The 26,971-nt window shown below is 39.1% G+C and overlaps 2 protein-coding genes across 3 annotated transcripts; both read left to right on the forward strand.

Moving 5' to 3' along the window:
* Positions 1 to 3,690: 3,690 nt before the first annotated feature.
* Positions 3,691 to 6,119, forward strand: il22 (interleukin 22). 2 transcript variants are annotated; one of them, XM_088924280.1, is made up of 6 exons: positions 3,691 to 3,725; positions 3,893 to 4,098; positions 4,389 to 4,457; positions 4,586 to 4,729; positions 5,414 to 5,473; positions 5,811 to 6,119. In XM_088924280.1, exons 2-6 carry the CDS (start codon positions 3,943 to 3,945, stop codon positions 5,895 to 5,897), a joined length of 516 nt encoding a protein of 171 aa, XP_088780406.1. In that variant the 5' UTR covers positions 3,691 to 3,725; positions 3,893 to 3,942; the 3' UTR covers positions 5,898 to 6,119. The 2 variants fall into 2 exon arrangements, with proteins under 2 accessions (XP_088780406.1, XP_088780408.1); XM_088924282.1 differs by lacking the exon at positions 3,691 to 3,725 and having other exon boundaries at positions 3,856 to 4,098.
* Positions 6,120 to 20,128: 14,009 nt separating this feature from the next.
* Positions 20,129 to 22,628, forward strand: il26 (interleukin 26). The gene is made up of 5 exons (XM_088924366.1): positions 20,129 to 20,299; positions 20,430 to 20,483; positions 20,598 to 20,744; positions 21,771 to 21,845; positions 22,300 to 22,628. The coding sequence occupies exons 1-5, from the start codon at positions 20,129 to 20,131 to the stop codon at positions 22,387 to 22,389; spliced, it is 537 nt and encodes a 178-aa protein (XP_088780492.1). The 3' UTR covers positions 22,390 to 22,628.
* Positions 22,629 to 26,971: the final 4,343 nt, after the last annotated feature.

A 26,971-nucleotide genomic window follows, 5' to 3' on the forward strand; every position in this document is an offset into this window, starting at 1 on the left:
AACCTCTTATCTGTTTTCTGGTTTCTATTTAATAGTCCACTCTCAATCAAAACGATTGCATTTCCCTGAATGCCTCCTGCAATTGAGGAATTAATCATTTAAGAGGAACTTTATCAAAAGCCTTCACAAAATCTAAATACCATATATCTTATGCTGTATGTTTATACATTGTTGTTGATTGTTCAGTGAATTCAGTCAGTTAGGTAATATAGTACCTACATTTCCTAAATCAATGCTAACTATTCCCTAGTATATTTCCATATACTGTAGGTGATCCTGTAAATCAGTTCTTATTATCGTTTTCATTATCTTACATGTAACAGAAAGACATAATTGTCTATAATTACAGCTTTCTTGCCCCTTTTCATGTATGGGTACTACATTAACAGTTCTCTAATCATCAGTCCAAAAATTGATGAATTTTTGGAATCTTCATTTGCCAAACTGTAACCCTGAGCTAGCATGTCAGCAGATTACACCTGTACGTTTGGGTGGTCTGTCACTGTTGGCACGCAGAATACCTCCAGGTTCCTAGGATGTAGCAGTGGTCCCCTTTTAGAAAAGGCTGTTCAGTCCCCCACCCCCCCAAAAAAAAACCAACAGTTCATCACAGAGGTATTAGTCAGCAAAAAGATCTACAGTTCCTCTTCTCCTGTGGAAGGACTCTACAGTCCTCTATTCCACTGGAAGTGCTGGAAGAGACAAACTCTTCTTTGTTCTCCATTTCTCTGCCTTGCAAAATACGTTCTTCATTCCCTGGAACCCCTGACACATTCCCATCCACAGCCAGTCTTCCCTTAACTGGGAGAAACATTTCCCCATCTCATTCAAGACTTGCTGTTACACCATATCAGACTTAACCACTGACTCCCAGTTCCCAACTATAAACACTAGTCTATTATTAAATAGAGACTACAGGAAATTCAACTGAGACTAGTAATACAGTACATACTAGAAAACCAAATGCTAAATTCTCTCTGGATCCAGCTTTCTTTACTAAACCCAATCCACAAACCCTTGCAAGTCTTCATCAACTCTTTAACTTTTCAAACCTAAAACTGGTGTGAGGGCTGCAGTCTGGCAGCTGATGTTAAGGCACAGGAGTTGAATAAACACTCCTGTGCTATCTTAACTCCCTACAATTGAGAATATCACTCATACACTCTCCCTCACATCAACTGCAGGAGCTATCACTATGGAGAGCCCCCTGCCCTTTGCCCCTGACTGCTGTTATATTGACTGCACCTGCTCCTGAGGCATGTCCAATTAAGCACAGGGCCAATCAACTTAAATTACCGCCCTTTTCTGCCTGGTCAGTCAATCAAGGCAGGTGTATCCAGTTTAGTCCCTAGAAGAGGGAGACTTAAACTAAGCTTGTTCCAACACAATGTGTGTTGTTAGTGCTCTCCAATATTTTTCACAGCACAATCCCCACAGCTGCCTACAGCACTGTTAGAGTGTGGAGTGGAGCAGTTGCATTTGCCTAGTATCTAGGGGGACTCTGTCATATTGAAGCACAAGTGAACCATCACAGTTACTGGTGTTTGTGCTGGTTTATGCATAAATGGGATTACATAAATAAATGTGTCCTAGAATAGAAAGGGTTTAGCATTTTAACTCTTCAGTACTCTTGAATGAAGCATGGTTCGCAGTTGTTGAGTCTGTTGTTGATTGTGCAAATGCATTCATCCACTCTAACCATCACCCAGGAGGCTCCTGGGGCAAGAAGAGGATGAGCCAAGGAAGTGTGTGAAAAGGCAAAATTGTGAAACTCTAACAAATAAAACGTGAATGTTGTGGCAGCCTGGGGCTCGTGACTAGCCTGGGCTGTAAGTGCATTCTTTATTCTTGAGGGCTCAGTCAAGTGCAAGAGCTCAGTTAGCAGCCCAAAGCCCTCAGGGAAACATAGTTTCAGTCTGTTTTGGGGTTGAGTTTGCGTGTTGTTGAGCTTGAAGGCTAAAGATGAGTTGCAGCTTTGCTTCCCACCCATGTGTATGTGTCTCCCACCATGATACCACAAATAAAACCCCCATTCCGATGGCTGTGTTCTCCTTGGGCTGCACTGCAGTCCACCTACCTATGAGATAGAAAGACCTGTCAAATATCAAACAAGACGAACCTGACGAGTCTTGGAATTGACCTCATGCTGACGGGGTACGGGTGACATCCTGTATTCACCACTTTTTTTTAACAAATACATGAACAGCACATTTCAAGTAAGAAAAATAATATTTGGAGAGACTGGATGTCCATTTTCTAACTTTCTGACTTTCGATTTTCTGATACGTTCGACAGAACATCCTTCCTTTAATTGCTTTTGAACGGACAGTGAAACACAAACAAAGAGAACAAAGTGGACACTTTGTGAAAGCAAAATTAAAAGTGAGAACAGGTGACACTCCTTTAGCCAAAGGGTGATGGGACTGTGGAACAAACTACCGAGCCATGTGGCAGACACAGATAACCCGGCTTCTTTCAAGAAACAGCTGGGTGAGATTCTTAGGTTAATTAGCTCCTAACTGCCAACCCTGCAAGATGGACTGAATGGCATTTTTGTAACCTTTTTAATGTGATTAAGTGTTCTGCTGCAGTATGTAAATACTGGATTGAAATGCGTTAAAAAGATATTATTTACTAAACAATTCTGCATAAAAGCCAATGATAAATGCCAAAAGATGTGAAAAAAGAAAAATAGAAAATACTTTGTGGATTCATACCGACACCTTAAAGTTTTCATCAGAGAGGACACTACATGTTGTAGCCAACATTTCATTACTGATGACCTTTTTTTCTTGTCAAATAACGATAGTGACAAGTATAGCTAATGTTGGCATTTATCACCACTAACCATCTTGTTACGACTGGATGAATCTTCACTATATTCAAATATGTTATATTAGTGAAAAAATAATTTCAGTTATGTTATTGAGACTTACTTTTAATTACCAGAGAACACAAACATAAAATTGACAATGGGAGGCACTTTATCCAAAGAATTGTAGGAATATGGAACAAACTGCCCAGCCATTTGGCTGAAACCGATACCTTGGGTTCTTTCAAGAAACAGCTGGATGAAGTTCTTGGATCAATGAACTACTTACTAAAGGGACTAGATGGGCCGAATTGCCTATTCAAGCTGATATTTGCACTATAGAGAAGTCTTGAAGGTTTTACTGTATATGTGTACTTCTAAACCTTGTTCTATTTATGTTATTGAAATGCTTAAATACTTTTACCATGCTACTCATATTAACTATTTAAATTTATGGAATGCTTTGAGATCGTACTAAGAGAAGCGAAGGTAGCTACTTTGCTTAGTCAGCAGTGTTTCGGTAAACCGGTATTCGGTATCAAACATCTTGTTATTGGTGTAACAGGAATAACTAATATAGGTTACTGCACATTCTAATAATTATGCGGTAATTAAAATATACAAATGAAATAATGATGCAGCCAGAACTTCCGTTTCACCCCTATATTACTTTTTTTTTGCTCTCTTGAAGTTCTGATGCGCTCTAAACCACTGTTTTCTGCTGACCTGGATACACTGAATTTGGGGGGTAAACGTGGTAGCGGTATTCTTCCACGCGTGGTAATTTCAGAGAAAGATAAGACCACAAGCGGCAGTATGACGTTATAAAAGAGATCTGGGCCATGCCTTGACAATATAAATACTTTCTCAGACAGGTCAAAATCGCAAAAGGGTAAAAACTCAAACCTAACAGGTAGGAATTGACTTGAGAAATCAATTTACGTTTGCTCTGTCTTTTGATTAATCCTCTTTGATCCATCTGTTGTTGTCAGAATAATTAATCTTTTGGCAGGTAAGCTTTAAGTTTTGGTAAAATTGCCACTGTTATGCATTTACTCCAACATTTGTTTATTCTTGCAGGTCCTCTCGCGGTACACTGAGGAAGATCACTGAAGATCACTGAACCAAACATGAAGTGCTTAGTATTTGCTGCCGTTATGCTTTGCTGTTATGTGGCGTGTGGCGCAGCGCCCCACAATTTAAAAAACCCGAAGACTGGAGTTGTCCGCAGCCCACCACTAGATAGACAGCAGCCGAGACAGCGCGTCAACGAAATGGCTAGGGCTGTAAGTGAAAGCGTGTCATGGTCATGGTGTCATGGAGTTTGTGTCATTGAGCGTCATCACAGCCTTCTTCTGTATAGTTATTTCTGTAGCCACGCACAATTGCTTACTTTGAGGTCGTATTTGCATTGACTCTCAGTTCATGTGCATCCAATAAGTGGATTGTATTTGTATACAAGCTGTAAATTTGTACTTTGTACACTTATAATGATGTACCAATATATATTTTTTGTCATACGATGTCTTTTTATAATCAATAATATGCTTAAGGGTGCACTGTATTCTTCTGACAGGCGCAGAAGCATGATAAAGATACCGACACGAGACTGATTAATCTCCCAACTAACTACACAGATATGACGGTAATGATAAATACTTGTTTCATTAATTTCCTAAAGTTTTGCTAAATTATTATTGAGTAATAGTTTAATTTTTTTTCCAAATGAATGCACATAAACATTTATACTGTATATATATATATTTCTTTTAGGACCTGTATATTTGCTGCCTACACGTCAATATTCTTGACTTCTACCTGAGGAGTGTGTTGACCACAGAAGTCAAGTACCCACACCTATCCACAGTGACAAGTGATCTTCACAGGATAAGCACAGATTTGAAACAGCAGGGTTGCGTAAGTATTATTGCATTATTTTTGTCATTTTAAAATATTCTACCTGTTTGCCACAACCAGAAAACGGCTGTTAAAAAGCACTAGCATAGCATTCAGATTAAGAAACAAGCGGACAGGTGCAGTTGAAAAAAATATTCGCAATATCGTTTTAGTTCAGGGTTTCGCACTGTAGAGGTACAGCAGTGTAAGATGAGCTGATAGCTCTAAAATCTCCAGTGACTGGTAGCTGATAACATAAAAAGTGATGCCAACCGGCAGAGATAAGCGAACCACAAATCTAGATAGAAAGCGTTACCATGCCCTTTAAGATCTGTATCTGAAAGAGAAGAGCTTGTATATGACACAAGGTGGCTCTGTAGAGGCGGCACGGTAGCGCAGTGGTTAGCATTCCCATCTCGCAGCGCTAAAGACCCTGCTTGGAGTTTGTATCTTCTTCCCTCGTTCGCGTGGGTTTCCTTCGGGAGCCCCGATTTCCCCCCACAGTCCAAACACATACTGGTAGATTAAATCCCTTCTGGGAAAACTGGTCCTGGTGTGTGTGTGCCCTGCGATGGACTGGTATCCTCTCTGGGGTGTATCCCAGCTCTCCCTTGACCCTGTACTGAATAAAGCAGTTAGAAAATGTATGGATTAGGGGCTAGTTCTGTATTTTTTTGCTTATCGAAACGTTTTATTATTTTCTAGGTGGTTAAACATGTGGAGAATCATAAGCATATCCAGACATTCAAAGAGACGTTCTTCAAGGTAAGCGCAGTGAAAGTCGCCTCATCGTTTGTATTACAGTTCTGTCTAATAAGGAAGCACCCCAGACAACGTTGTGGTGTTTGTCAAGAGCATGCAGCATTGCAATTGTTTGCAAAGCATCCGCTCTTCGGGAGCATGAAGTCAAAGCCACAAAAGAGCAATATGAAAATCGAGAGACAGATGCGTCTCTAGTACCTTTGGCATTCGGCAAAAATAATTAATATGCATATCCGCGATTCGTTTATTCTGTCTAACCGAACTACGGCTCTTCTAATATCACGTATGTCAGGGATTTGGAGAGTGAGGTTGTATGGTAATTTTGACAACTCTCTTACAGCTTGGAAACAAGGGAGAGAACAAGGCAGTTGGAGAAATTGACATTCTGTTTGAATACCTCTCGAGATTCTGCAAAGAAAAGGACTAAATGAAGAAGATACGTACTGTAAAGTCTCCTGGCTGGTTTTGAGGAAATTGTTGTTAAATTTATTGTTACCGGCAATATAAATGTATCAGCATACGCAGCTGACTTATCTGCATATAACTGAAAATTCTAGCAATGAATCGCAGATTTTTTTTAAAAAATATATTTTTTAATGAGTAGTAAACCATGGTTTTTTTTTTTTAACTTTAAAGAAACAAAATATAATAGTGGGCTTATTTTCACTTCTGTTTTAGTTTTGGTTTAAAAATATATAGCTTTGAAAGGCAGTTTAATTTACATGATTAGAATTAGTACTGTATTACCCTTTCAGTGTTTACATGTATTTCCTTTGAAGCTATTTATTTTTAAGCATGAGTAAATGCATTATAAAAGCATTGTTGAAAACATATTTATGCTGTCCATACATAGAGGTATTTATTTCTATTAATTTATTCTAAGAAATTTAAAGGTATCCTGTATTTATTATCTTTTTGTTATTATTAATGATATTATTACTGATGTTATTATTGATATTTATTACTGTTTTATTATTTTTTTGTATGGGGAGATCAGTGCTGTAGGAATTGTATTAGAAAGTGCTGATGATAAAATAATTCCAATTAGGGAAAATTGATTCTGTATTATCTTAGGAAGGTTTCTACTTGAAATAAAAATCATCTGAATTTCACCTGTACTGAATGTGCAGATTTTTTTTCCCATTTGCTCTGAGACACATAAGAGTCAAATACAGACATGGTCAGCATCCTGGACTAGTAGCAAAAGTGTGCTAAATTGTGGTTTTACAAGTACTTTGGTAATTGAAGAGTTGGATACATTTTCAGTAGGTTCTGTTCATTAGTAGTTTTTCTGGTTTGTGTGTGGAGAAAGGGTGATTACGAGTTTGCACTGTGGAATTCTTGGGGAGAATATACAGTAATATATATCTTATACAGTCGTATATATCTGTATATACCCTTCGATTCTATGGTTTTATTGTACATACAATGTTAAAACATATCTGACCTTCATCTACTGTAGTCCTCACCAAGTCCCAACAGTAGATAAATCTAACCTCAAGTGACGAATAACACGCACACATTTTGCTTTGTCATTGTTTATTAAACAAAAACCAAAAAAGCCTAAATTCAGCAGCCTTGTGTAAAAAAGCAAGTGCACCCTTACTACTTCCATATCAGTTAAGAAGATAATTATAAAATCTTAAGAGGTTGTACTTTTTTCACATTACTGTACTAACTTGCATATTTTATAATAAAATATACAACAATATAATAATAAAATATACAATATTGTAACAATAAAAATAATATATACATTCTGAAGATTTTGTGTATTTTGTTTCTAATTCTGTTTGCAAATAGCAGTTTGTTTTGTTAGTTGACAGTGGGAGAAGGAGAGACGGTTGTTTTATTGATTTAACCAATTTATCAATGAGTTAATGTACTGATTTATCGGAAAGATACATAAAAAGAAGAAAAAAGTACCGTGGCAATTTCTGTAATTTCAAAATGCACATCCCAGCCAAGTGTCTGTGGAGTCTTGGGGACACAGGTGCCTGTTTCACCCCTCTGATTCTTTTTAGCAGGACGATTACAAGTTAGGGCTGCTGGGATGAAAGAGAACTTGGTGGCAGTCATCTCTCCTGAACCTTTGTTGAAAAATCTATCAAATAAAGAGAATATACTGTACATCTTTGCCTGAAAAAAACTAATTCAATAAAGATTTTTATGCTGCACCAATTTCCGCACTTCTTAAAAAGAAAAAAAAGTTTATAAACCACCTATCAGTTGTAAAATGGCCATGTCAGATGTCAGGTGAGGTGCTTCAATTTAACCGAGTTGTTGGTGGTGTGGTGGTAAGGGTTTGACAGATATAGCCCACTTGCTCCAATGATGTACTGTAATCATACACTGAAACATATTAAATATTAGATTAAAATTAATGGGTATTTAAACACTTTTGTAGCACTTGATTATATAAGAAAGAACATCACAAATGCATGTGACTTCACTCTGCAGTGAAATGTAGCTCCCAGTCGGACGGCTGTGCCTTCATTACTTTGTCGCTGGACAATGTCACAAGATTCAGTGACAGTCCATTTTAAAGAAATGGGAAGAAATATTTTTGTGATTTTTTTTTAAATTGCAAAAGTAGCTCAGTTAAACCCTAATTTAAGTTGCAGTAGGGGCATGTTTTGAATTAACTGGCTGTAATAGTTCAGCTAGACAGCCAAGAGAACAACACCCTGTCTGTGAGGACGAGGCTGTCAGAACTCCCCTGTGATGACCGAGAGGTGGGAGAGCTGAAAGAAGATGAGACTAGGGTTTGACCTCCCCCAAACACTTCATAAAAGTCAGTATTCAACAGCAAGATGCTTAAGAACAGCAACAGACACAACAAGGGTGATGTGAAGAATGATCATCTTCAGAAACATGGATGTAACAAATGATCATCCATGTTCCTGAAGAGGATTCCCTAGGATTCATCAGGAGGCAAGGGTTAACATCCAATAAGTGACTAATAGCCAAACGGGCAAGATGGACTGAATGGCCACCTCTCATTTGTACTTTTATGTTTTATAAAACTATCACCATCATTTTTGGGGGAAGAATGCTTGGGGAAAAGCTCAGAGATGTTTAAATAAATCATGAATGAAATTGAAGAAACCTGTAGCATTTATAAATCCTTCATAAAGATGGAATTAGGTGGTATCTCATTTCGTAGCAGCAAAGTTTCATGTTGTGTTTTGAAGCGGATAGTCTCTTGCTCTTGAATGCTACAACAATGTTGATGTCACGATACTCTTGAGAGCAGAACCCTGAAACTACTGCATGTCCCTCCCAGAGGTAAAAAAGCTCTGGCTCCCTCCACTCCGTCTTCACAGTATATTAAACACTGTACTGAAAAAGAAAAGGTGCGTTTGCTAAGGCTCTCAGAGAATCAGAGCATGTACATGTACTGAGAACAAGTGACTAAGAAATATGGGAAAAGACATTCAGTACATCATGTACTTTCGGGGTATATTATGCCAAGGTCAAAGAATCTTCATGCCAGTGGAAAAAAAAAGAAATAATTATAACCACCTGCTTGATATAATATTAACAAATATCAGAATACATTTGTACAGGTTTCTTGGAAATCACTATAGCATGAAAGTGATGAAACACCATTACACATTTATGGATAGAGGTTAAGCACTAGACTGAGCTTATTCAAGAGATGTGAAATGTAGCAAGACAAAACTTGGATCTATGGCACACTTTAGCATTAATGGGTTGAACATAGGGAAAAAAAACTTTAACCTTATGTCTTTGAATAGTTAAGATATGGTTCCTTGTGGTCAGATTTACATTGACTACTTGTGAAAATCATTGGAATTGCGTTATATCAGAAAGCAATTTTCTTTATTAATTGTTACTGAAGTGCAGCACTTCATTTTAGTGACAGTTATTGCAATTACTGACCAATAGGATAATTCAGGTTTATGTTTCACATTGCTATGTTGTAATCACAGCTGCAATCAGAGAGCTAATTATATACATAATTATGGCATCATGATTGTCTTGAAGTAACTATTGTATGTCATTCAAATTCATTCTGTATCACTACCACAAACAATTGTATTAGTATCTACACTACATACACTACACAAAAACATATGATATATGGCAACATTTAACCATTACAGAGGCTTTAAAACCAGATTTGTAATTTATTCATATATAAAAAATTCACTACATCAGCTAATTATTTTTGATGCAGTAGAATAGGGTTTCTCTCACACACGCATTGTGGAAGAGGTTTGTTAAACATTCAATTAGAGTGTTAGCCTGCTCAGATTCATGCTAAATCCAGTTTTAAAATCTCAAAACTTCAGGAAACAGACTCATTGCATACTGCCATCTATTTAAAAAAAAAAAAAAAAAAGATGTTTGAAGACATAAAAAGATGAAAGACTTGTCTGATTTAGTTTTGCAGAAACTGGCGTAATCAGCCACAGAAGACCAAGAAATCACATTTTCAGGCTTTGACTGGTCTCTCCTTCAGAATCCTAAATCTAATATGTTGATCCCCTCAGAAGTTGGTCCTGTTCCCCTCTCAGTTGGAGTTTACTCACTTCCACTGAGAACTGCAGCTAAACACTAGTGCTTTTTACAATGACTTTTTCCACTCAGTTATACAAAGTTCCTGATAATCTTCAGCCATCCCCAGGCACTAGAGCACTCCACACTGATGTCCCACTTCTCTTAACCAGCAGGCACCAGAGAACTCAATGTTCCTCTTCACCGAGGACCAGATCATTAACTGTTCTAGCTGGTTCTGTTCAGCCAGGGCAGCACTTTCCAAATCAGAACTTGCATCTGACACTGCAGCAGGCAGCTTCCATTCACATGTCGAGATCTTTAACACATTGAATAATTAGAAGATGCAGGTTACAGCTGGGACTCCAGTCTCAACTACTGACAGAAGGCAACACTGCAATATTGACAAGCTATGCCATACTTCTTCAGAACCTAAAATCTCCCAAAGCACTGGTTAAATTGACCCTCCCCGTTCCACCACAGCTCATTTTATCCTCTTTGAGCCTCCCAATAGAACTACCACTCGATCTGTCCCTGAGACAGTGCTCAGTATAGACTTAAACCATTTTCTAACTCACTAACACCCACAGGTCTGTAGGCCAGCTAAACTCTTTACAATTACACCCTCTTCTCTAGCCCTCTCTTACTCTCCTTCTTTCCACACTGAACTCTAAAATGCTTTTTATCCTCCTGGATGTTCTTATAAGCCTCTAAATTAGCCCCGAAGAGTGACCAATTATACATTGGCCTATCCTACCAGCTCGGTTCCCTCATGTGGAATTTCACTCCATCTGAGGACTAATAGGTCATCCAGAGCAGCTGTATCTCTTTCACACAGGTTCTCTCAATAAACCATCAACCATCCTGGCTCAAGATGAGCCAAGATTGTGGCTTTCTCACACAGCCATCACCTCACATTGACCATACTGTATATCAATCACACCAATAACGAACACTTAGATGTGTGTAGGTGCAGCTGCTTAATTTCCCCTAGTTTCTGGAAAGGCAGTCCTAATTCAGAGGAATTCTCAAAGTCAGCAGCTGCTAAAAGGTTGATTTCTAACTTCATCACGCTTTTTTTGGAAATTAAGTTTGAAACATTTTTTCCTAATTCTTAAGAAAGAAAATAGTTTAATAAAGCATTTGAAAAACCTAATTAATTAATTAATTATGAGACAAAAAACAAAAGATGAAGTCATTCTACAGGATCTGGACTGCAACATACTGCCATTCTACAGGACAGTTAATTTTCTTTGCCAAGTGATAAAACAGAGACCATCAGAAGCTATTTCATGCAGGTCATGTTGCATCTGAAGCAATACCTCCTCTAATGAAACTATATGGCATTCTTGATTAATAAAAGGAAACAACAAAAGTGTTTGTATGTTAAGAGATACTATACAAACATTCATCATTAATGGTTGAGCAGAAGAGAGTCTCAAGCAAAATAACTACATTAAACTTAATAGCAATGTAATCTTTCATACTTTGATAATGTAATATGTACAGTACATTATTTTACAAAATATTGCAAATTGTCCAAAAATACGATATGATCTTTTGTTATTAATCAAATAGGACAGTATGCCTTGGAATGTCAGCTCATTAGTAAAGAAAAATGGAGAAAAACTGGTAAACAAGAGCTAAAAAGGAAGCAGGCATTTCTATTGAACTAGGTAGACACCTAAATCAAAATAAACTTTTGTAACTCAACACAGTAACTAGATTACCTTTAAATCAGTAGGAAGATGTGTAATGATATCTTGGAAGTATCAGTTATAAATTGAATGCAAAACATCTGAAGTAAAATGACATGATTCATCCCACAATTCCATCATTCCACTTTTCTAACCACTTCTAGCAATTCAGTGTTGCGGGAGAGCAGGAGCCTATCCTGGCAAGCAACAGACGCAAGGAGAAATATACCCTGTGCACTGGGGACAAATTTCCTGCCATTGTGTTTTTGGACTGTGGGGAGGTACCCAAGTGAACACGGGGAGAATATACAAACTCCACACAGATAGTACTCCACGTGTGGAATTGAACCCAGGGCCCCAGCGCTGTGCCACTGTGCTGCTCCCTCCATTCAATTCTAAGAAAAGTTTCCATTTAAAAAATTCTTCTTATATCATGTATCTTCCAACAAGACTACTGTCCAGAGAATACAGCCTGCGATGGTATTATGAAAGAGGAAAAAACAAGGACATTGCACATGTGCTGCTAGAAAATCCCAGTCAGGAAGTCCATTCAATATTACAATAGGTGTGAAACCTCAGGAATTAAAAGGAGCTGTTACATAATCTGCCTGCCTCTCTGTCTCCAATAAGCAGTTCCTGGTTGACTTCAGGAAAATTTCAGTGTGTGAAGGGTGTAGCATACACTACATATTTGCATGCTGTGGGACTGTCCTTTGCTAAAGACAATTTCTAGAACAGGCAATTCTAAAATAACGCAATAAGGATTGAGCAGCTATGGGGAAATGTAAATTTTCACTTGACTTAAAGGGGAACTGCAGTCCCAATTTCTCAGACCGGTTATTAAATCTTGGTAACAAAATATTATCATTAACATTTTTTATAAATTTCAAATTAAACACAGAATTCTGAACTTCATAAAAGTACTGTGAGTCACCATGTTGTTGCGAATTTGAGTTCCCACGAATTGTGACATGAAGTGGCCCTTCCTGCTCGCTAGTTACTATAATGACTGATGACGGTTGTCAGTTGTGTCTGACGATGACGGTTGTACTCTGTGCAGCTCATCTGTTTGGAAGGTGAGCTGCATGAAGAAACCTGTGTGGGAGAGCTTTTAGAAGTGGGAAAGCCGTTGCACTGGGGCAGCCCCACTCTCTCAACCTCAGAAGCCTGGGTCCAGTGGTATAAGTAGTCGTTACGACTGGAGACTTCCTTGGTTGCAGTAGATGGCCATGATGCCTTGATGCCACGGATAGTTGCAACAGTATAACGTCCCATCACGATACACACAGACCACAGGGTGAGCACCCCCAGCTGGCCCCACTAACACCTCTTCCACCAGCAACCTTAGTTTTTCCCAGGAGGTCTCCCATCCAGGTACTGACCAGGCTCACACCTGCTTAGCTGCAGTGGGTTGCCAGTTGTGAGCTGCAGGATGATAATAACCAATGTAATGCAATGTACAAGCAAATAAGTACAGGCTGTGCAGCAAATATCTCACCACAGAAACATTCCAATGTGATCTGTGTGCAGATTTAACAAGTTAGTAGTATTGGTCGGCAAAACCATCTCAAAATTGAAAGCAACATTTCTATTGGATTAAAAGAGATGTATTCACAAGCCTGCTTCTTTACAATGCCATAGGGCTGCAACACCTCACTGGATGTTTTCTCATTCTGAATCACAGAACATGGTGCTGTGCATACCTGGAATTTTTTTCTGTTTTGTGATGTCAAATGGAGGTTTTACAAGTTACTGTGTACAGTTTACTTTTCTTGTGGTTCAAAATGAACTCATCAATGCTGATTCTTTTTAACCCCAAAATATAAAAATAGAGTTGAAGTTCCCCCTTAAGAGTTTTTTTTGTAAAAATAACCAACTGTTATTTATTCTTTCTGTTCTTCTCTATTTAAGCTGCAAGATCAGCACAGCAGTCAATCCAAAACACTGAAGAAAAGATTTTTGCTGAAGCAGGAGGTCACAGGATTGGGTACAGAATATATTGCAATAGTGGATCCAGATCTATTCCTGTGTCTTCTGGTTCTTGCTCCAGTCGAGTTCTTAATCACAAGCTTGTTGATTTCAGTCTTCCATTTGGTGCTGTCAGAGAAGGCGTTAGGGGCACCAGGTTGGACCCTATGTGGCACTGAGACTGAAGGTTATTGCTACCGATTGGCATCCAAATCCCAAAGGCCAAAGTAAAAAAAGTTGTAGTCGAGTCAAAAGAGCTAGGTCAGGTAGCCAAAAGAGTCAGGTCAAGTGATTCCAAATCCAAAACGAGAAGCGAGACAAAGTCGAAGCAGGAGGAAACAAGGTCGGGTAGCCAACAATCAGGTCGAGAGTTGTGGTGCGCACCAGAGAAAGCCGAAGAGTCCTTCTCAATAGTGGAGTGAGAGGGTATAAATAGGGAAGAGCATGAGGAATGACAATTGATTAATAAGTGCGCGGGTGTTGGCGGCGAGAGTTGCTCATAGGAATACAGTTCGTGACAGGTGCATATTTATACATTTTTCTTTGAGCTCTTAAAGGTTCTAATGGGATTTGTAATCGGTATCAACCCTGTACCAGTTTCTGACTTTCAGAACTGCCCTCATTCGGGTGTGTTGTTTGAAATGTGACAGACTAGACCTCTGCAGAAGGAAAAGGCTCTCGCTGTGGGAGTTGCTGATACATTTCCATCTGGATCTGGTCATCGTAATTCAACCAACAAGTGAGACCTGTTTAGTGAGAAATAATCGCGAGTTGCGTAACATTCTTTACACTGAAGTTGTTTGGAAACAGCACGATTGGGTATTTGTGAAACTCGGAAATGGCCGAACACACAAGTTAAAAACAAAATTGTAAACAAGCAAGTAGATCAATGAAGTCATCAGTTAGCAGTGCAGATGTAGCTCAGCTGGAATGAAAACCAGCAGACAGAGTTTTCCTCCAGGCCCGGGGCTGGAAATCAATATATTACAGCTCATGAGTCCAACATAATACATGTAGAATGTATCAAGGAAAAACTTTGAATAATCTATTCGATTTGGTTTGAATTACCTTCATCTATTGGTCTTTTACCTTAGAATTATGGTGAAGGAATGATTTGGGCATCTACGAAGAGAATGTACATTTCCTTTTTATTGCCATAGTTCCCAGCATGTTAAAAACTAAGAACCTAGGAATGATCATTGCCTCTCTTTCCTGCCAGATCAAAGAAGCTGCTAATTTCTTTGTTCATGGGAAACAAAGTATTCTTAACCCACAACAATGGCTGCACATCCTATAGATCAAAGACAGATTAATACCAGCTCCACCTACAAGTTGGCCAGCTCTTCCGCATGGGTACGTTAGCATGAACAGCACTACCCTGAGTCACATATTTGTAGGTGTAGGATAGCTGAGTCATTCGGTTAATTGATAAGTAAGGTCACTTGACCAAGATTTTTTCCTTTGAGGCCACCATTAACGGTTTTCTACTTTTTGGGGACATTCAATTCACATGCCCTGTACATATGGTTACAATATTTAAGTGAGAATACGTTTGGGTGTTTGTGTTTACACTTACTTCTAGCTCCCTTCTTTTCCTTCTGCTTCTGTTTCACTATTTCCACTCTGACAGACCTTGCTCTTTATTCCAGAAATTAGTTCAAAGAAAATTTCAGCTGCAGAGTCACATTGGCTGATACACTACATGCAAAGCAGGAATTATTTTGAGAAGGACAATGGATTTCACGTTGTGATGCACACTGGCGAACGACAATACTAATCAACAACGAGAAAAACACCGGATTTGTTAATATTCACAATATAAATATCAATAAGGCAAAATTCAATGCAATCATATGGTCTTGTAAAGTGAGATCTGATGCAAAAATTAAAGACTTACCTGACAATACTAAAGCTGTCAATCATAGATGAATGGATGAGATTCTGTGCTCAATGAAAAGATTTAGTGGGGGAAGTCACAGTGGTGTATTAATGACACTATCACCATCAATTTCAGTTTTCTGTTGTCTGTAATTGAACAGGCCACTCTCTCTCAAAGCCTACACTCCTTTAAGAGCTTACAGTCTTACTGCTCTTATAATATCACCTAAAATTAGCATAAATGTTCACTAGGACATGGGATATGAGCATAAATGGTGCTGTGACCCTCTTGTGATGAAGGATGAAGGGGTTAACTAAGAAATTTGTGAAGAAAGAGTTAATAATAGAGAGGAATGAGACCTGTTAAACCACTTTTGAAGATACTGTATATTTTGTTGTAGCTTTTGGGGAAGAGTTGTGAATCTGTGGTGGCAAATCTTCATAGTTTATGGGCCTGTGCCCAAGTAGCATGGCATAAGCACTAAATCGCTTCTATCGTGAAAGAATCAAATGGGCATAGGTGATGAGGAAATTTAACCTTTGTAATATCAAATCCACTGAAAATCAAGAAAGACTAAGATGGAAAGAACAGAAAATTCTTACAAAAAGGACGTGCGATCCCCCATAGCCTTTGTTTCTTCAGTGTACTGGAAAAAAACTTCAGGCGTTCCAATAAAACTAAAATTGCCTGCAGTGATACCAGATCCTCTCTAGGGATGAATCAAGGTTTGTGTAAGTGACCTAAATAGATGTCAGTTATTGTACCACAGAAGCGCAGTATGATGCTCTAGCTGATGTATACACCAGACCAATCAATGGGGAGATCAAAGTGTGATGGTCTGGACAGGAGTGTTTTGTCCCTTCAGAACACCACCTGCTGCAGTTGAGGTCATCCTGGCTGCACAGCGCTACTCTGCTCATGTCCTGTGATTCAACAGTGAACCCACAGCTGATCGATCCTTTCAACAACTACAGTATTAATCAGCGTAATAAATTACCTGCTGTACTATATGTCATTTTTGTTCAATAAAATGTCAATCTGTTGCAAAAAAACATCTGTCCATTTTTCTTCTAATAACCTTTTGAATTTTTTGCAGTTAAAAGTAATGCTGATGCAAGGTTCACCTTGATACAGAAGACTTTGGCCTGTGGTCCTGAAGTTTTCATATGATAATTAGTTTTATAACAGTGTGGTTGTGATGCAAAAAAACAAACAAACCCATTTTACCTCTGGAGGGACTGAGTTGCAATTTCAGTGTCTGTTTTTCAGAGTCCCGTTTTAAGGCAAGCCAAAAAGTCCTTCAAAAAGTGTGGAATATGGACTGAATTGAGGAGTTAGGGAAACAAAGCTGAATGATCCCTGGCCATGCTTTCATTTTCAGTTCACATTGACAAACCTTTATCTTCTTACCTTACCAAACCTCTTCACAGAGTAGGTCCCCATTCGTTCAGTGACCTGCTTGCTTGTGTTGTCCCTCAGAGCAGCTGAGAACATGTGAGACTAGACTATATCTCACACTGACATGTAAAGGGAACTGAAGTGTGTGCAATCATCTTTATCGGTGCCACTTAGAATATCTGCCAGATACGGTTTTATTTGTATTTCCATCTAATAGATCACGTTTTTGTTGCTTTTTCCGACGATTTCAACACCTGCTCTCCTGTGGCTATCTCCGCCATGGCTGGTCCCAAGACCGCGCTGAGAAAGGAGGAGGGTTGGGCGTCGGGTCAGCAGCCCGACCCCGTAAAATTGAAACAAACTGCTACAGAAACAGTGACAAAAGCCAGAGAGCGTTGCAAGGATGACAGCTCACCTCTAAATTTTACGAAGGACCTGAGTGAAAGCCGAGAGTAAGCTCAATTCCTGATGAAGAGCTCGATTCTGAGCGCAAACATTTTGTTTTTGATTGTACCACGGTCTGAGAATGATTTGCAATGATTTCTTTATATTTCATTATCTCTGACACTTGCTAACGTTTTTTTTTTTACTTTTGCATTGCTTTTGTGAGCAAACTTGTAGAAGTTGATTTCTGTCTGGAGTAGAAGCTTTAGGTCGCAGTGAAGTAAAGGAATGAATTCCTTCATTTAAATTATCTGGGTCAGCCCTCTCTCTCAAATGAATCATAAGAGGAGCGGTGACCTCGTTAGAGATTCTTACTGAGGTATTAGCTATGCTTCCTACTCAATTACCCATTGAAGGCCAACAGTTCATACTATCTTCTTCAAAAGCTAGTTATGTAACATTTTGGCATTGCAATGCAAAATGTAGCCCAATGCAAGTATGAGTCATGCAAATTCCAGATATGCGTTTTGATGAAAAATGCTGAATTGTGTTCATGTTTCTGCCACGTTTCTGTGTCGATCTCACTGGCGTTCATCCAGATATTGCTGACTGCTGCTCTGCTGCACCTCACTGTAACCACTTTGTTAAAAGCTTTGACAGCAAAAAACAAAACACTGGGATGAGTGTGTACAATATTTGCAGTTTAAAGAATGAAAATAGCCCTCCTTAAAAATACCTATCAAAATTTCCATGAATTCTAAAAATCTTTATTCTCAATATAGCCATACTTATCTCAAAGCCCGTATATCACATAACCTATTTTTGAGTTCATAAAATGCCTTTAAATTATCAGTCTCTCACAAAGTATTTATCTTTTCCAATGTGTAACAGGGCTCAGTGCGCAGAGCGAGTCACAGAAGTGACATCACCCACCTCTGAAATCTAGACAGTGTAAAACTCTGCTGAGGCACAGGACTGGTCCTTTGGTGGTCATCTGCTGTCAAGGGAGGGCGCTATGCGTGCCCTGGGCCTGCTGGCGAAGGTGGTCGAGTCCTGGCGAGAGCAGGGTGAGCTGGATTTGTCACTCTGGTGACTCAGACTGTCAGGCTGATATCTCCCTGCCACAGAGGGAAGGAGAAAGAAGAATTTAGAGGGGGAGAGTGAAACAGGGCTCAGTGTGCTGAAAGAGTCACAGACGTGACGCTGCCCTGCTCTAAGATCTAGACAGTGTAAAACCCTGCTAGGCAGAGGACTGATGTCTTAATCAGATAAGACCCGGTGACACAGTGGATCAGTGTCTGACATTGATTCCAGATTGAAACAGGAATTACCCAGTGACTCTTGAATGGGGATGAACATATTCATGCAGAAATATGAAGTGATTATGCTAACACTGGCTTCACTATAATAAAGCATGATGTTTTGTCTACAAAGGTCTGAAAATGTTGCCAATGTAACACTATGTAGGGAAATTGAAAACAGCATGTCATGTCATAAAGTTGGCAATAATGCCCTGGTGCACTATCAGCCTGCTGTTTGTTCTCTTAGCAATCACTTTGTGGTTTTTCGTATACTGTATATATACTGTAGGGTGCTCAGCCATGGCAGAACCGTGATTAGTGAGGAAACACTGTACTTTGATGCTCTCTGATGGATTGTTGTCCATGTTGTAACGACGGTTGTGTAGAGAGTCTCACGATGAATCTATTGCAGGTTTACTTGGATACTGTACCAGAGGTCCCAGGTTACCTCCTGACAGATATTGGGCTAGGGAGTCTTCAGTGAAGCCCAGTATTGACCGTGAAACTAGTTGTTATGATTCATAAAGGATCCCTCAGGTGGACCTACTGTACCTGGGTTGTTGCATGAGCAGAGCTGGTCAATCATGGGTGCAGTGATGGAGAATTCAGGGACGAGAGATTCTCTGGTAATGGCTGTGCCTGCCACATTCCCAGAGCATGCCACTGAACTGGGACGTGTTTGTTGTGTGATTCATGTTTGCATCTACGACATCCACAAGCACAAATTTCTTCCAACTCATATTTGGATAAATATTGCTTTTCATCCAAAAGGATCCTAAAATGCTTAACATATTGGAGAGGTCCCACTTCATCCACTACCAAAGCTAACAACTTTTAGGCGAGGCGCAGCAGCACAAGGTGAGGTAGTGAAGCAAAAGATTACTGAATTTGCTTTATGACTGATCTACAGTAAATTACAGATTTTATTTTTCAGATAGAAAGACATTTGTAATGTCTGCTTTTGTCACTGTAAAATCAGTTACTTGGGTGTCAGACACCAGTAACCTGCAGAACATTTCTTAGTTTTCACTAGATCACCTGAAAACTTTGTTTGATTGGAAGTTTTGGCTTTCACTTGTGGATTTACTATTTACTTTCTATGTAATTTGAGGAAAACGTATTCACGAGATAACTTAAACTCAAACATAAAATTCGGTAAGACGAGCTTTCACTAGAAAGCAAACCACTTAACCACGTAACACTTTATAAATGAAGAACCTAAAATCCATAGCCGTAGGCTTTTGTAGCCGCTTTTCAGCTTCATGTGGGGATTTCTTGGAAATTTTGACGATGAATGCCGGTAAGAGACTCTACCTATCTAACACCACGTCACAAGTGTGGGAATTTTTTTAGAAAGCGAAATCAGGTCTATAAAAAGACGAAGGTACTGTACTGTGGTAGATGTGTACCTTCCGTTAATCCTAAGAGTTCACAGCAGAACACAAGGCGACTGGCGGTGCGCTGCAGAACCCGCAAAGACCTCATCACTGACACAAGATCAGAGAGGATGAAAGCGCATTTTGCGGCTGCGCTGATACTTTCTGCTATGGCGTGGCAACACATCTGCGAAGCCAAAGGCACAGGCATCGACGGTCAGAAATGCCTCCAGAATCACCTGCCTGGAAAGATGCTGAAAGAATTATTCGAAATGTCTCTTAATTTAAAATATTCCGTCCCCGTAAGTAAAGGCGAATGCACGATTTGATGTAGCGCTAAATTAACATAAAAATATTTCTCAAATACATCAAAGAGGATATTTATGAATATACAGTACCTCACCTGTTCACTCTTGTGTTTTTTTATTGCAGAGGGATAACATCAAAGAAAGAAAGCTTTTGCCGAAATTTGGTCCGTCGTTGAAGGTAAAGATAAAATCAATTTGGTGCATTCATGACACAATTTTACAGGTTTAGAAACCTCTATCTCTAAACTCTATCTCTTCCTCAGACTTAAAAAGATGCGTTTTTTTTTGTCAGAGACCAAACCCACATGGAATCCCCATCTTGAAGGAAATATTGGACTTCTATCTCAAGGATGTTTTAAAAAAAGTGGAGGTAGTGGATTTAAAAGCTGACAATTTGGTAATTTACCTGACAAGACTGGACAAAGATCTTGGACACTGTGTGAGTATGCGTTTGGGAAGTCATCAGCTGTACTTATTTTAACATAACCCCCCTTAAAAATATTATCTGTTGTTTTAGTTAAAAAATCTAGTTACTGTTAACTGAAGATTTTGAAAGAACTGAAAACATTTTTGCTTCTATTTAACATTAATAGTAACACCAGGGCTGTAGTTAGTTCAGTGTAGTGTATAGTGTATGTTGTTCATTTTGAAGTTTGAACTAGGGAATATCAGGGCAATGTTTTGTCACCATTCTTATTTTGTCAGTACAAAACAATTGATTTTCAGTAGTTTAAAGATGGAGTGGCAGGTAGCTCTTGAAGTCTGGGCAAATTCCAGAGTGTGTGGAGTTTATGTTTGGAGTTTGCATGTCCTCTTTGGGTTTGTACCTCTGTTTCCCTTCACCACCCAGTTAGGTCAATGGGTGACTGTAAGCTGTCCCTGTACATGAGCGTGCAAGTTCATGCCCTGCAATGTACTGGTGTCTTGCCCAAGGCGTAGCTGCATCTGCCTGTGTTTCTGGAATAGGATCTGGCCTGGCACAGCCCTTACCAGGAATATGACAATACAATCTGTGAAAATACTGTCACCATTGCTCTCTGTTCTTAGTTTTATTTAAGGACTGCATGCATTAAGTATGGTGACAAAGTGGTTAGCATTGCTGCCTTGCAGCACTGGGGCCCTAAGTTCGGTTTTCAGGGGCCCTATCTGTCCAAACACATACTGGTAGGTTAATTGGATTCAGGGAAAATTTGCCCTAGTGTAAGTGTGCATGTGTCTCTGTCTGTGTGATTGCTGTGATGGACCGGTGTCCTTTCCAGGGTGTATTCTGCCTTGCTTGCTGGGATTGGTAACAGCTCCCCAGTTACTGACTGTAGGAAAAAGCAGTTAGGAAACTGATGGATGTATTAAGAATGTCTGATTGACTTTCAAATGATCTTGTTCATGACAATTGCGTGCAATGGTCTGAGTGGAAGACCCCTGGGTAACTCATGGGTGATGATAAAACTCAATGTCTCTCTTGCAGTTGAGGTTACATCCCAGCATATGTTCTTCAAGAGAACGCAAACTGCTGAACAAAATGAAGAAGAGATACAAGGAGGTGAGTGGAGCTCAGTTTCTGCAAAGATGATTGATGGTTACTTTCAATGCACAAGTTTAATCATGTGCTCGAGGAGCTGAGAGACAGACTGTTGTCTGGAGCCATTGGATTGTACCTGGTTGGCTTTCTCAGTCACTTACAGCAGAGATAATTGGCTCTGAAGCTAAGGGTTTTAGAGCTGACTGTATTTGCTGTGATCCAGTTCAAACTGAAATTGTCATGAGAGTAACTGGAATAAAAGGGCTAGTAGTGACACCTACTGGATGATGGGTAATACAGTCTTTAAAACCACCACAAGGAGTTCACATTTCCTGCAATGTTAGGAGATTATGGAAGGAGGCATTTACTAGTACTGGGAAATTTATTGTGTCTTGCAAAAAAGAAGAAAGTCTGGTCCTACATCAAAGGTGGGTTTCATGTTTCAGATGTGTGTCCTGTCATTATCTATTGACAGATGGCAGATCAAGGAGTGTATAAGGCCATTGGCGAGCTGGAAACAGTGATTGACTGGATCAACACCTACATGCACGCAGGGAAGGAATAAAAACAGAGCAAAAGGAAGTAGCCTCACAAAAATATGTGTCATTAATTTAACAGAAACTGTCTTTAAATATGTAAATTTATTGTATGCTGGGTGCTCATCCACATTGGTGAAAATGTTGTGAGCCACATGACTGAGTAATGAACTCAGTTGTTGAGCCTCCAGTAAAAAATCCCTGGAGCCTTACTGTTACCTCTTCAACCTATAGTACAAGACTGACAGAACAGAAAAATTATATTGGTGCAGGCAATAGTACAGTGATAACAGGACTGAATGTCGCTGCTGTTTAATGAATTTGCTCAATAATGCAGAAGTGTTGTAATTAAAGCATAATCTTGTGCTAGAGAAGTCCAAATAATTAATCCTTTCCAATAGTATGGCCAATTTGGTCTGATATTTATATGCAGCGCCTTCTGGAGCTTGGAGAGAGATCTGTATTTGTCGTATTTGTTGGTTTCAAACACATGTCCATGCTCTTTAAGCATTTATTGAATATTGAATTTTCTGAATGCCAATATCACTTTAAAGGGAGGTGGAATTAATATCAAGTTATACCTGATACATCCACAGTATCCGCAGAGTAGGTTTTAATTATAGCACATTCAGTAGCTGACTGTACCTCATTGCTTTAAAGATGTATTGTTTGTTACGTGATACCGATTTCACTGTGAACTGATGCAGAACAAATATATTTGTACTTTTTAAATCTATTTATAATGCATTTTAAAGTTGCTGGTTTATTATTAGTATGCAGAACACATTTGTAACTCCTGCTTTATTTATAGTGAGACTTGACTGCATTTTGTTATTTATTACATATTGTATTTTTTGACTGAACCTCCAGTGAGACTTTGAATTGTGGGGGTTGCAGAAAGGGTGGGGTATGGTGACAAAACATCTAGCCTGGATTGAATCAGCAGCTCAACCCATTAGCAACCCCATCACTTGAGATAGGTCTCCACTGGGTAGGTAACTTTTAGCAAACAAAAAAACACCGCCAGGCACAGAGCTTGTGTTCGGTGTCTGCTGGGTGGACTGAAGTTATGACACAATCCAAGCATTAGTCTTTATGATATTTAAGAAAACCAAAAGAGTTGCTAAATATCTGTGAATGCACTAGGACTTGAAGTCTAGCAATTAAAAAAAAATAGATGTTTGATGTAGTGTGTCTATTTATACCTTACAGTTCAGAAGTCTGGATTTTTAAAACCTGTTGCACTATTAATGTACTGTATGGCTTATTTTTAAATAAATATTTTCAAAATCATGATGTGTAGCTTCATTATGTAAACTAACCCATAGGTGCCTTGGACCCTTGATTTATCATGATTGTTATGGAATTATATTTAAATATAGTACCTTCACATCCCTTTAAAACAATAGATTCTGTTATTGCTATTTATGTCCCTTCCTTTTAAAAAAACAAATTTTTCAAATATTTCTTTGAATAAGAAAGTCAGCTGATATACAATTTTCCTTAACATAGTTTAAGAAACTGAAGAATATATTGACTAGCACAAGATGTTACTATAGAAAACCTTGCTGTTCATGGGCTTTGTAATTTAGAATAACTAAATTGTTATATGGTAAGATTGACATTCATCATATATTAGGTGTAGCTGCGTAGGTGATCTACTATATTTACTTTTACTAATGAATATCATTTTCAGATGTTACTTTTCTTTCTCTTCACACACCCTAAAAGAAACGCCTGCTGTAGTGCATCGCGCGGGCCGTTAGCACATTCCATTGAACTTGGTTCCCTCTAGTGGCCAGAACTTGTAATTGCGTTTAGATATTGAAAATTGTTCAAACTTGCTTACAATTTTCTAACTCCTGAAAAATATTTCAGACTCCACGCTTAAGACGATGGGACAGGTAGCTTTCTATAGATACTACACTGTATTTTAAATTTCTTCAGAATTTTGGATTCGCACGAACATTATTAAAACCTTACAAAAATTGAAAGACATTATTTGAATTTATAAAATACTGCTAATGAATTAAGATTTGAAAGTTCCTTAGTGTTATGAAGCAGAAATATTTATTTTCCAAGGTTTAGTAGCACAATGAGTTCTTCCAGGGGGACTGCAATTCTTCTTCAGCTCTGCAACAGTGTTTATTGAAATATATACAAGTATCATGTTTAGAAACTCATACAATTCCACTTTTACTGCATTTTCAGACACTTGGTTTTATTTTTAGGCAATTTTTACAGGTGAGTAACAGAGGGCTATATTAAAGCAGTGCATTACATCTGGTTGGAGGGGAGAGAAACATCAAAGTCACTTCGCTCTTGGAGAATAAGTGAGGTGGGGGTCACCAATCACTTTTCTCACTGGGACAAATTAGGAGAGCTAAAACAAAGACCTTCACCTGTATGTCTGAGGAAGCCAAACAACCAGAGAACATGGCAAAAGCTAATGCAATCACAGAGATAGGATGGAATCAAACCAACGACCATGCCTCCCTTCACCACAGGTATACTGCAGCTCATCCAAAGAAACGTAGCACTTGTAGGCACTGCGTTGTAGAACGTCGTGCAATCCTGTTTTTGCCATGACACATAAGTAGGTGCGTCAACATTTTATTGCGCAGACATGACATTTGGAAAATTTACTATACAGTATATTTGTCATCAATGGGCTACATATGCTGGGGTTTACTGTGAATTTCCCAGGATAGTGGTTTGTGTGGCCACTGCTGGATTGAATACAAGCTATGTTTTGCACCAGTTTGTAAATGCCATCCTGTGGGATTCTGCCCCATTCCTCTCATACCGCCTGTATAATCACGTATCTGTTCACTGGTCTCTGAGCCCTAGATGCCAAATGTCATCCCAGCTCATCCCACACATGTTCAATGGGGCACCCATGGCAAACTGTCACTTTCTTATCAGGCAAGAGAGCTCTTGCAAGACAAGCAGCAGGAGGAAGTGCTTTGTCCCGCAGGAGTACTGTTGCACCAGGATGAGCCTTCAGGACGTGCAACAGGTGAGGTCACTGGATTTGAGCAATGTAGCTCTGTGCAGCCAGGTCGCCATCAATCGCTACAAAAGGAGCATCTGAAGCAAATCGATGTTTGTGCACAAACCATCACACTCAGACCTCTACATCAACTGGCTTGTTGACGGCACAGTCGTCGATGTGACTTTCATCTAGCTTGCATCACGGTGATCTATTTTACACAAAGCCTTGATTCATTGTTAAAGAGGACGTAGCTCCACCGCTGGAAAGTCTGCCTGAGGTGATTTAGTGCAGCCTCCATATCGACAGGTGGTATAAAGTGGGACACATTGCTTCATTTCTGTTTTTTTTTTCATCTTTTTTACCAGGCTTGATATTCAAAAGGTTACATCAACTCGTTCCCAGTGTCCAATCAGCTCTCTCAGATGAGATCATTTAGTGCTTATGCAACAGTCTAAGTCACTTGCATATATCACAGTCAAGTCAAACTGTTGCCAAAGCATTCAATTAGTATTCCAAATCTGTAGACTTTTTTATACTTGCATAAGCAAAGCAAAGTTTCCTTTGATGCTCCTTATGCCGTGGCTTTAATAAGCTTTTTTTTTAGAATGCATCTGAAAAACAAGAGCTGCACAATAATCTTGTCATGTGGATATTCGAATGAAAACAAATGTTTACGCAACAGCAAAGAACGTTGCATTCAGATTTTTAGGTCTGCTCTTATTTTGAATGCTTCTAGGGAACTGATATAGCCAACAGACAGAGCACTTGGAGAACTGAGGAATTACAGATGATGTCAATGCAAAAGAGTAATCACAAGTTCTAATCACAATCATTAATCACTTTACGCAGTTTTGAAATTTCCATTAATTTCTGACTGATGTTAGTCAAAACAGCTTTGCATCAGAGTGGTTGGGTGTCTAATTTTTTATTATTTGGACAGTTTCTTTTGTCTTGCATAGCCATTTCCTTTTAAAGAGGTGGGAACTTTAGCTGACCTCGCTTTTAAAGGCAGAAACATTTACCATAGCTACAGAATGATGCTTCCCAGAACTGCAGGGTGTTACCAAAATATCTCTCGCTGTTGTTGCAGAGGCACTTGCTTACAGACGATGCCCATCTGGAGCAGAGCGGCTGTGAGAGCTACACTGCCCTTGCGGGGAAACTGCAGTGGTTTCATGGTCTCATCCTCTCTGTGTAGCACCACCGCTTTCTGCAGATTGTTGTATTTGTTTGCAGCTGCATGCTGTAAGACCCCCATGTTCAAAGTTTACTGTCACAATGCCGCAAACCAAGGTGGCAGGAATGCTCAAGCCACCCTCAGTTGCAGCACAGCCCTGTGTCCTCTTGAGTTTCGCTTTGACACATTCGCGACTACATTCTGAAATAGCTGCCTTCTATCGCTGCAAAGCCCCTCATCACTGGGTCAAAGCCAGAGGTCATTCAGGCTTTTAGTAACATCTATCTCTTAAGCAGCACACTGTCACGAGATTCAAATTTTCTGCCTTTAAAAAGAAATTCCCTTGACCTTTTTAATGATGCGCAGTTACATCAAATAAAAAAAAGACAGTGATTTATTTTTCTAAATGATTGTCTCCCAAAAACATGACGAAACAAAC

This window comes from Atractosteus spatula, chromosome 8, assembly GCF_055471065.1.
Source record: "Atractosteus spatula isolate fAtrSpa1 chromosome 8, fAtrSpa1.hap1, whole genome shotgun sequence".
In the NCBI taxonomy this organism is placed as follows: Eukaryota; Metazoa; Chordata; class Actinopteri; order Semionotiformes; family Lepisosteidae; genus Atractosteus; species Atractosteus spatula.